Source organism: Panicum virgatum, chromosome 3K (genome assembly GCF_016808335.1).
Source record: "Panicum virgatum strain AP13 chromosome 3K, P.virgatum_v5, whole genome shotgun sequence".
Lineage (NCBI taxonomy): Eukaryota > Viridiplantae > Streptophyta > Magnoliopsida > Poales > Poaceae > Panicum > Panicum virgatum.
In genome coordinates, this window is record NC_053138.1 from 21,496,449 (window position 1) to 21,508,432 (window position 11,984).

Consider the following 11,984-nt stretch of genomic DNA (forward strand, 5'->3'; position numbering starts at 1 on the left):
AATAAAGATGATAGTGTCATCTGCATATTGCAGTATTGATAAACCATCCTCTACAAGATGAGGAATGACACCTCTTATTTGATCATCGGCTTTTGCTCTCTTGATCAGGAGAGTCAGCATATCAGCCACGATGTTAAATAAGATGGGTGACATAGGGTCCCCTTGACGGAGTCCCCTCTTAGTTTGGAAGTATGGGCCGACATCATCGTTAACCTTGATTCCCACACTTCCTCCTGTCACCATACATTCAATCCACCTACACCACTTGGAGGAGAACCCCTTCATGCGTAGGGTTTGCTGCAGGAATGGTCATTTGACCTTATCATACGCCTTTTCGAAATCGATCTTAAGAATGATCCCATCTCAATTTTTGGTATGTAGTTCATGGATAGTTTCGTGTATCCTTCATGTACATACAATCCTGTTATTGCTCGTGTGTTCATTGGTGTCGTGGTAACTGGTAAGTCCTTGTCCTCCTTTCACGTGTCAGCTAGTGTACGCCTTTACAAAACGCAACTCCAAACACTTGCACGCATCACCATCAGTGGCGGCCGTCGTGAGCGAGGCGGCGGACGCGGAGGCGCAGCCCGAACTCGGGCTCGATGATGAACCGGAACGCGGGGGCGTGCCTGTAGTCCGGCGACAGGGCGACCGCGAACCGCGCGAGGACGAGCGCGACGAGCGCCTTGACCTCGACGAGCGCGAGGTTCTGGCCGAGGCAGGTGCGCGCGCCGAGCCCGAAGGGCATGAACGCCTGCGGGTGCTTGCACGCCGCGGCCACGCCGTCGCGGAACCGGCCGGGGTCGAAGCGGCGCGCGGCGGGGCCCCAGATGGAGGCGTCGTGGTGCATGGTGGAGACGGGCACGAAGAGGTAGGTGCCCCTGGGGGCGCGCAGCCTGCCCAGCTGCATGTCGCGGAACGCCTCCCGCACCACGAACGAGGACGGCGGGAAGAGGCGCAGCGTCTCCAGCACCACCGCGTGCACCGTCCGCATCCTGGCGATGGCGTCGAAGTCCGGGGCGCCGGCGCCGCAGACGTCGAGCACCTCGGCGCGCGCGCGGTCCTGCCACTCGGGGTGCGCGGCGAGGAGCATGAGGCACCACGTCGCGGTGACGGCGCTCGTCTCGTGCCCCGCGAAGTAGATGTTCTTGCAGTTGTCCACCACGAAGTCGTCGGCGCGCGGCTGGTCCCGGCTGCTCTCGATGATGGAGCCCAGGAAGTCGGGCGCCGCCGGGGCCGCCGCCCGGCGGCGCTCGCCGGCGAGCTGGAGGATGAGGGCGCGGATCTCCTGCGTGAGCCTCCAGATCCGCCGGTTCTTCTCCGTGGGCAGGTGGCGGAGCGAGGGGATGGTGAAGATGACGCTGGTCTCGGACATGAGGCCCGACAGCGCCCTGAGGCGGCGGAAGATCTCCCGCCCCCTGGAGTAGTCCCCGCCGAAGCAGGCCCTGGAGATGACGTCGAAGGAGAAGCTCCGGATGTCGTCGTCGACGTCGACCTCCGCGACGCCGCCCGGCGCGGCGGCGGCCTCGGCCTCCCACGACCGCAGCAGCGGCTGCGCCGCGTCCACCATCAGCCCCACCATGCCCTTGACCTTGGCCATGTAGAACTCGGGCGCGATGACCCGGCGCTGGCGGTGCCACTCGGCGCCGTTGGCCTTGAGGACGCCGCGCCCGAAGAGGGGCTCCTGGCCCTTCTGCAGGTAGGTGGGCTTGCCCATGTCCAGCGACACGCAGCGCCCGATCTCGCGGATCAGTTCCGGGTCCGACACGTACAGCGCCGGCCGCCGCCGCAGCCAGTACAGGTACGTCTCGCCTGCACACACCGAGACAAAAGGCAACGCGCGCGGGGTTCAGTTCCGTCAGTCCGGAGGCCGGACCAGAAAAAGAAAAGACAATGCTCTCGGGCTTACAAGACCAAGACCAAGCCGTCTGGTTTGGGCTTGCTTTGCTGGATTTTCCGGCCTGAGACTTTGCCTTTTAGGAGGACGTGGGCCGAGACAATAGAGCCCAATGGGCATTCGCTCCGCAAGTTGTCCTGGTAAAAAAAGGATTTGTTTTCCGTAACCGCAAGGCGTACGCACATGCTAACGCAGCAGCAGTAATCTCCAGAATCCTGGGCACCCGGTTGACCGGCCTTACAAAACTCGGTCAAAGCTACTCGTACAGTACACGCTCCCCAGTGTGGACCCGGCTGACTGGCCTACGCACTGGAGAAGATCTTCCCGCTTCCGTGGTATCGCGGCAAGAAGATCCTCCGATCCCACGCGCACCCTCCAAGGACGGAGATCCCTGACCAGCTGAATCTTTGACCAACCAGTAGTGGCAGTGAGCAGTGAACGCCCCTGAAATTTGACCGGGATTCAGCCTCGTGCCCCGGATCTGTTGGCGACGACGCAACCAACGTCGTGCCAGCTGACAGTGACCTCCTCGCTGCCGGCCGCTTGCTCCTGCTCGCTTCTCACATGGACGAGGACGATGGATCCCCGCTAGCTAACCGGCCGCGCGCCCGCCTGCCTCGGTCGCGAGATCTGAGGCGAGCGAAGAAGAAGCCTCGCTTCTCTCGCCGACATAGCGACATGGCGATCGACACCGATCGTAAGCAACGCTCACGTCGTGTGTACTCGCCGCCACCACCCATGCGCCGGTGCCGGTGCCGGCCGTTAGCTGGCCCTGTCGCGTGGTCACGGTCGTTCGTGCGCGCGCATCAGCAGCTAGCGCGTGTACGTGGCTACGTGCACGTGCACGTGCACGAGCAGCAGCTAGCTAGCACGTCGTTGCCTTGCTTGGCGCAGAAGTATCACCGTGGCATGGATGGGTCGATCATGGACGGATGGATGGACCAGCGTCCAGCGGGCCGCAGCTAATAGATAGCCGATCGGATCAGGCCGCTGCTACTCACGCCGCCGATCCAACAGGGGCGACGACGCCCGGCCGCCGGCGACCAGGAGGACGAACAGGGCGCTCTCGATCCTTCGCCGGCGGCGGCGGCGTCGGCCCCTTGGCTCGCCGCACCTGATCCGATCCGATCCGGCCGCACGCTACGGTGTGGTTTCCTTTCCCCGCCTTGAACCAGAATTCTTCGTTCCCGAGGTATGCACGCGTGCATCCCAGCACACGCGAAAGGGACTCCTCCTTGGCCTGGACCGGCGGCGTGTCAAGGCAGGCGGTTGCCTGTCGACGGCAAGCTCGGCACTACTCCTAGTACCTGGAGTACGTGCCCGAGCGGCGCCTCAAGTAGCTGCTGGCTGGCCGGTCAGCGTCCACCGCGCCGCGATTCATTCCATGATGGGTGATGATGACGATGCTGGTGTGTGCTGCCTCGATGCAAGCTACCAACCGGCAGCTTGTACTCTTGTACAGATACAACCAGGCCGGATCCTTACAGAAAAGATAGACAAAAAAAACTAACACGCGATCGAACCTCATCGTCAGCTACGTCACTGTCTCCCTACGTGTGACCGACCGTCCAAATGGCGAGACATCGCCGTGGGGTGCGGACAGGCTCGCGGAGCACGCCCTGGGCGGCTAGGCAGCCGCATGTTCAGCCGATTGCGCAAAGCCGCAAAGGAAAGGTGTGTGAAGCTAGTCAGATCTCAGATGAAGATGGCAAAAAAAAAAAAGGAGGCACTGATCGATCTCCATGCATGATACTACTAGCTAGTAGGTGCTAGTAGGCAGGGTAGCCACGATGCCGGCAACAGGCATCAGGTCCACGTAGGCAGAGGTGCGGTGTGCCAGAGGAAGATGAGTGGTTGCTGCATGCAGCACCACAGTGCGTGTGCATGCAAGCACTGCACTGCCTGCGCTGCGGCCACTGTGGGCATGCATGCATGGCAGCATGAGCATGATCCTCTCGGCTGCGGCTGTGCTAGGACGTCTAGCTACGACTACGAGCCCTGCCCTAGAGCTAGGGCTGATAACCTAGGCACTGTTGGGGCGCGGCACAGCGAGAGTGTACTGTACTGGGAGCTGATCCCCTCCATATGGACTGGGGCCGGCCGGTAGGAGGGGTACCTCTAGCTACCTAGCTACTGGTTTAGTTGTTGAATTATTTGAAGCCGTTGGAGATCATGCCATCTAGGTCTGGTGTGCTATTGGGAAGTACTACTAATAATAATTTATTATCATTTCAATTACTTGGCCAAAAGTCAATTGGGTGACTGACATGGGGCAATGGGCATCGATGTTAATCAAGTTAGATTATTCTTTATTTATTTGGTGTCTTGAGAAAGAAGCTAAGGAATATCGGGAAGAAATTAAAGTGGGTGCTGTATGATATGATGATCCGTTTCGTGGCGGTTTGATTGTTAGTTTAAGACTGACTTCAAGGGTACTTTAGCTTGCTACTACTGTGTCTGTTTATGTTGGTCGATCGGCATGCCTTTACTTGGAATCAGGGAGAAGCGCGCAAGCTAAACAAACAGTACGACTCCATTGACCATTAACTTTTGTTAACATGGCTGTAACACGTAGCAAAACTATACTATCATTACGAAACTAGTTTTCGACGATACAGGTATATTCATGTCGTTTTCAGATACCCACACACAACACATGAAAAATTAAATTGATTTCTTTTTCTTCTGAAAAAATGGTCAACTTTAGACAACCCGCAACATCACTTATTTGCGACGTACCGCAACAAGGACGCATAATTCTTATTCAATTAAATCAGGCCAAAAAAAATACAATTTCTGTCACATCCGATCCTACGCACGCCACGCCACATCGATCATAAAGTTAATGCTTCTAGTCCACATCGATCGTGCTATGATGGGGAGTAATAACGTTAATCATCCATAATAAATTGGGCCTGAGGAAGAAATAATCAAGAGTCCTAGATAGCAAGCTAGCACCCCACCATGCATGAATGTAGGATGTAAGCAATTCTTCATATACACGCATACTATGTATAAATAAAAAAACTTTGCTCCTCCTCCAAGCTTCCTTCAAAGACGCATTCGATAATACACTTAACACGGAGAAGAGAAATACCATATGCATTTCTCGCGCGCTAACAACCGGGGGCGGGATAATATATAGTGCCCTATTATTGCAGTTTGCATTGCATGCGAGCGTCGTTGACAAAAAAAAAAGTTTAATTATACACTCAAGCTCCATGACTATTTTAGGTTGAATTATGTACATGAAGGGCGGCCTTGTTATTATCTTTATCGCAACAAGCTAAGTCAGCTAGCTATCATGCATGCACGCGCCTAATTGCCAACTCACATAGCTATTCTAGTTTGAACCCTTCTGAAACTGTCAATATAATGGACTGCAACAGTCTTTTCGGGACGGATACCTGTCCCATTTCTCTTCTTTGAGGAATTCATGCACCGAAAATGGACGAATCCTAGCCTATATATATATTTATTTATATGTATATATATGGTGTGTGGTACATATAATTACATCATATATATGCATACCGATATATAGCAGTGTCAGGTATATATATGTGTGCGGTTGCCGTATGGTACGGTGTTCATACAGGTTCACATGCGCACATCGATCGGTTTGGTTTGGTCAGTTGAGATTCAGATAGCACCTGCTGGCTGTTAGGTTGATCTCCTGCTAAATATGCCCAACGGCCTTATAGGCCCTTGATCCGCGCCCTGATCGGGGGCGTCCAATCCTTAATGGTTGGTGAACCCTCGCTGTACAGCGCCAGATTAAAAGGGGGTGAGGGGCCGGGCACACGGCACGAGGTTCGCCGCGCCGCTAGCACCCTCACCCCACATCCCTAAACCCTAGCCGATCTAGAGGAGGCGCTGGAGCAGCGGGAAGACTCACCGCCACCGCCATCGACGCTGATCCATCGGCGTCGTTGCCATCGTCCTCGACTCCGACGCTACGCCCACGACGCCTCTGCACCGCTCGTCGCCGTCTTTGAGCGGATCTCCATCAACGAACCTGAGATGGCTGCCGGATCGAGTTTAAGTGCTGGTATTGAAGGTCCTCTACCTCTCTCTTTCCCTCTCTCTCTGCATACTCTGTCTTCTAGATCTAGGACCCTTTTGTTCTGATGAAAAGGAAAGAGAAAGAGAGACTCTCTCGATCCGTGCACTAGTTGATCCTAGACTTTTAACACTGGCCGCATCGCGTACGTTTCTATCTGGCTGAGGGAAAGCGGCTCCGGATGCGGCAGGGCTGGATCTCTATTTGGCAGGCAATGGATAAGCATGGGCGAGACGTCAGGCAGGGGATCGACGAGCCCTTGCCCTGACGGGCGGGTGCGCTTGGCCAGCTAATGGCAACATGCATATGCATGATGCCCGTTTACGGAAAGCCTACCTGATTATACTACCCGACTATAATAATAATAATACTATAACTAGGTCATACGATTCTCTTCTGCTGCTGCAGTTACCTAATCAGTAGCCTTTGACACAGTCAGTGCCTTGCTAGCTGATGCATGCAAGCTAAGGTACGGCTAGCTGTTGGGGTCGGCGTCGGCCGGCCTCATCAAATTAAAGTAGTATATTCTAATTTTGATGCCTTCAGTTACTACATGCTTAGGTTGATAATAGTATAGCCTATATAGTAGTATATATGTACTAGCATTTCTTAAGATGAAGGGGGTGAAATACTTCCTTTATACTCCAAGAATTAATGAAAAGAGAGAAGAATACAATGGGAAGTGGATTTAGCATTTTCTTATCTTTGGACAGCATGACACTGCTGGACCCCCAAATAAATAAATAAAAAGCAATTCTTTCCTGCTCCCAATAATTAAATTGCTTTGTGCATGCACAGGATCTAACCAGCAAAGCATGCAGCTGAGGTGAGCTAGCTAGCTAGTAGCCCATGAACATTGGACCAGCGAGTCCATGCTAGGTAGCCATGCCCACATCATCAAGCTGCATGCGCTGCTGCCCCATAGGTCAAACCGGACGGTCCCGGGGGGAGCGAGGCATGCCAATTCACCCCCCCCCCCCCGGGCAATTAATACGTGCATGCATATGCACAGGTCGGCCGAGTGCATGCCCAGGAGTCCAGGACAGTTTGACCACACGGCCACCCCGCGCCTCTTGTTTATCCGCAGCTACGGTACCTACCTACTCCCTCCATCCCAAAAAAAACGCAATTATGAGATTTGTGCCGGTCAAATTTGTTAAAATTTGATCATGTCTATAATAATTAATATTAACATTTATGTATCGACCAAAATTTATTATGAAAATATATCTCATCATTAATCTATTGATACTAATTTTGTATTATAAATGTTAATATCTTTTACACAAATTTTGATTAAATTTGAAAACCATTAACTCCTCGAGAAACGAGAATTGCATTTTTTTTGGGACGGAGGAAGTACTCTAGCTAGCTACTAGTAGCTAGGCGGTTGTGTGTTGTCTGCAATTACTCACTAGTCAGACTTGGATTAATTTTAATTTGTTTGTTTGTTTATTTATTTGTTCAAATTGGACTTGTTGGGCCAGGAACCTGGATGGACACCCGGCCGGCAGTTGACTGCGCCCCGGTTTCTATCTTGCATCTGTTGTCTATCTAGGCCCTATTTAAATCATAACTCGTAAATCTCGTAAACGAAAAAAAACATCACATCGAATATTTGGACACATGTATAAAATACTAAATGAAGTATATTTATAAAACTTTTTGTATGGATGGGCTGTAAATCGCGAGACGAATTTAATGAGCCTACTGAATCCATGATTTGCAACAGTGATGCTACAGTAACCATCCGCTAATTATAGATTAATCATGGATTAATTAGCATCATTAGATTCGTCTCGCGATTTACAATCTATCTATGCAAAAAGTTTTGTAAATAGACTTCATTTAGTACTTCAAATTAGCAAAATTCCATCGCAAATTTTTTTTGCGTTTCATCTAAACACAACCCTAATTTTTTTTTCTTGACGAGCTTGCTTGCTTTCTGATGTTGACTTCATTGACAACTCAAACCCCATCTTGGTAGGGGAATAGTGTTATTTTCGCCCACTTGTTTTCTCTAAGCAGTGACTTTGCAACATTTTTGGTACTTGCAGTATCTTTTAAACAACTAGTGGCTAGTCAACTTGCTTGGGGAATAGGCTAGTGCAGTGCAACTTCAATGGATCCATGGCCCTCATATAAAATTGAGATGAAACTAGTATGAAAGAGAGCAGAAGTTTTTTTTTTTGAAATAAGGGAGCAGATGGGTTAATGGTGTCATTTCTTGTAAAAACTTATTAGTAGTACATAATTTTTACCAAACGGGCAAGACCCTAGTTCCTTTTGGTAGTAGTAGCCATGCTGGCTTTGCTGTTATTGACAGCTCATTCGCAAAAAAAAGAAAAAGAAAGAAACGAAGGTGCCAACAAGATTATTCGAGTACTCTTATTTTGCATGAGAGCAACAACAGGGATGGCAATCTGAGGGCTAAAGAGCATAATAAATCACTAACAGCGAGTATTAAAGCACAAACACGAATATTAACATGTTAATAAGGCGCGCAAGATTTAAGGGGGAGAGGAGACGTACCGTAGGCTTTCCTCCACTTCTCGAAGTAGGGGAAGATCCTCTTGCAGTAGTCGTCGAAGCCTTCCTTCTCGAAGTCCCGGCCGCCGGCCGCCGGCGCCTCCGCCACCGCCGCGGCGGCCGCCCTCGCCTGCATCTCGGAGAGGTTCCCCGACAGGTACGACGACGGCGGCGGGCCGTCGATGCCCTGCCGGCGGAAGGCCTCCGCGACGCGGCGCGGCCGCTGCAGCCACGCGGAAATGGAGGCGGCGAGGAGCAGCGCCGCCGCCGCGACCGCCAGGGGCAAGAAACTGTTTGTGTACTCCATGGCCGCCGCCATGCGCGAGGGGCAGCACCGTCTCCTAGCCTCTCTCCCTCTCTAGTCTCTAGCTAGCAAGAAAGTTCTTGTGTGTGTTCCCTTCCCGGCTCCTCCTGCGGGTGAGCTTATATAGCAGAAGACGTGGTAAAGTAAGAGTGACTAAGTGAGGCATGCGTTAATTAATCAATTAATTAAGGTGCTCAAGGTATGTAAGGTCTAGGACGGCTTGGGTGGGAAGGTAGAAATTTCTTCACGGAAATTTCGAAAGAGTTTCTACGGAGATTTTTTTTCCCGCGTTGAGATGAGGCCCAACCAAAAACTGTAGTGTATTGATACTTGAGACTTATATTATACCAGTCATTAGTTATTAGTTCAGACAGTCTAACTCAGTAATCAGTACATGTACAGTGGTAGACTTAGTACTCTACTGGTGCAAACATACTACTATGTGTTTGGAAATGGTGCTTTCAGTTTCTGTTGAAGTAGGTCTCAAGGTCTGACAACCAATATAATATATCTCAAAAAATCATTTTCACTATACGAAAATCTTAGGTACACATTAACACATTGAAAATTGAGTATATAACATATGATATTTCAAAATGATTATCATCAACGTAAGTTTTTATTTTTATTTTTGAAATTACACAGTACAACTTAGAAACACTCGGGTGGACCCAGGACCCGGCGACCATAGACCACGGCCCGAACTCGATTGATGAAGCTCTGCACCTGCTGGCTTGTGGAGACGTTGCCGCCGCTAGTGCATACGTACTTGTGGCCTGTTCTCTAGTGAGGATGGAATGCACTCAATGAAGCTTGCATGAGATTGACCTAGGCTCTGCTTATTCCCTGGGTCCGCCACTAACAACACACACTCACCTCTTTAAACTCACGTACGCAAATTCTATTTTTATAAGCATCTTCCTTAATCAGTACGAATGGTATATGTCGTGAACAAACATTGCATTACACTCACACAAATAGTAATAGCGTGTGAGAGAGAATTGCTGCAGAATTTGCTCTAGGCAAACTTGCATGGATCATCAAAGAGTATGCTTTGCTTGGGTAGTCCGATCCGTAAGGAAGCCTCGCTCGCGCGCCTTATCTCCTTTCTTATGTTAGCAAGATATTGGAGGTAACTGTGTTAAGCTAGAATCATGGCAATTATTCCACAAATTAAACACGCCGTCTAGTTCTGGGTCTCCTATCCTCCTAGCAGATCCGAGCAAAGGCTCGCTTGGGAAACAATTTGGCCCCACGTGTCCATACACGGGCACAAGAAATGGCTTTTCCGTTTGGTCCTAAGCAATAACTATAACCTGGTAGGCCCAGAGCGCGGCGAGAAAACAAGCATACCGGAAGCGACTTTGTTTTCGTTAATGCTTGTTGGTGTGTCAAACAATTAGGTTTTGCAGTGTCGTGCATTAAATTTGATTCCTTCTGCACAGTATATTATTGGTCTTGTGGTGTCACAAAACGTGCATGATTGGACAGGGGATACTGATAGTAACGAATTAGTGAGATTATCTCGCCAAAAAAAATTAGTGAGATGATGGACTTATTTTATAGTGGTGATGGAGTCAATCAACCTACTACTGTATTAGCAATTAGTGAGATGATGGGCTTTTCCTTCTGCATTAGCTTATTTCAAGTTGTGCCGCTGGATATTTTTATTGAAGATAATGGAAGCTTCTGTTACCAAACAATTAATTAAGGTGATACAGCGCTGGTTCTAATACCAGCACAAGTAGAATAAACCACACCCTATAATTACGAAAGAAAAAAAAACTTTACATGAATATTACAACACTGAAAGTGATCAAGTGCTCGTAACTTAAGAGGGAGAGAGGATGAATTAGTCAATTTAAAACCTTAACGTATGGCTCCAACTATTTTGCACAAAAACTTAATCTAAAACATGCTAGATAGAAGTGCAACTATGGTCCTTCTAGTGTGAAACTCTCATCCCAAAAGAGTTTTGCAATCTATAATCAATCCTAGTTAGATCTACTCTAAGAAAGTAAAGGCACACAAGTGACAATATGAAATGCGAAAGCTTAAATAGGGGATGAGAGGAAGCAAACTCTTGACACAAGATTTTATCCTGTGGTTCGGTTAGGCGCAAAACCACTCTTACTCCACGTTGTTGAAGCACTCAATTAAGAGTATCGCTTCTCGACCACCAAGTCTCTTCCGGGAACTCCTTGACTTGCACTGAGGCAATGCCACCAAGGCTTACCCAAGTTCCCAGTCACCTTGGTCCCATTTTCCAATAAGGAGAGGATGGGAATCTCCACGTCCCTCGCACATTGTCATCAACGCCGCTCCACACCAAGCCAAAGGGTCGAAGACGTGCCGGCGAGCCACCAAGACTCCAAGAATGGTCGGCGCACTAAGATACAAGAGTGGTTCACTCTAGAACCAGTATACAAGGCTCAACATCTTACTCTCACACTTACTTAAGAGCTAACCTGCTAGCGCTATATATATAGCCCATTCTTAAGATATACTAAGGCTAAAGGTGTGATCATTAAGCACTTGAATGACTTCAAAATGTTCTTCAATGTGTATGGGGTCTTCATAAACTCCAGCAACTCCAAAATGGCCGGGTAAGCCATATATATAGTTGTGGCAGCCCCGCCTAAATTAATCCGGCTTAAGTGCGATAACCATCACCGAAACGGCAACCAGGGTTAACACGCACTTAAAACGGAGTAATCCGACAGTGTTGTCAGGTAAAATCCCGATTAAACCACTTGAAACAGGATCGACAAAGCAGTCCAGAGAATGCAATATTCCACAAATTTTACAGTACGGAGTATGAAACTAATTGTTATTATTACAAGCCGAGTTTGACTTTATAAAAGTACAACAGAGTTCAAGTTTGACGAAAAACGAACGATAGTATAGCGTCGAAACCAGACGTCATGATGAATCCCGTACATGACGTCAACCGTAACCTCCGATGTATCACCTGAAAAACAAAGCCACAAGCAAGGCTGAGTATACTAATACTCAGTAAGGCTTACCCGACTAAGGGTATACTTAGCCCACTATCTAGACATGCAAAACTTTTGGCTTGAGGGGTTTGTTTTGCCAAAAAAACATCTAAAAGTGACTCCTTACTTTCAATATTTTAGCTCAAGTTTAATGTAGCAAGTATTAACTAGGTTTGCAAGAATATCTAGAACAAG

The 11,984-nt window shown here is 49.3% G+C and overlaps 1 protein-coding gene across 1 annotated transcript; it reads right to left on the reverse strand.

The window, feature by feature from the left end:
* Positions 1-346: 346 nt before the first annotated feature.
* Positions 347-8,881, reverse strand: LOC120698331 (cytochrome P450 714D1-like). The gene is made up of 2 exons (XM_039981882.1): positions 8,493-8,881; positions 347-1,812 (listed from the first exon to the last, which is right to left on the reverse strand). Exons 1-2 carry the CDS (start codon positions 8,806-8,808, stop codon positions 542-544), a joined length of 1,587 nt encoding a protein of 528 aa, XP_039837816.1. The 5' UTR covers positions 8,809-8,881; the 3' UTR covers positions 347-541.
* Positions 8,882-11,984: the final 3,103 nt, after the last annotated feature.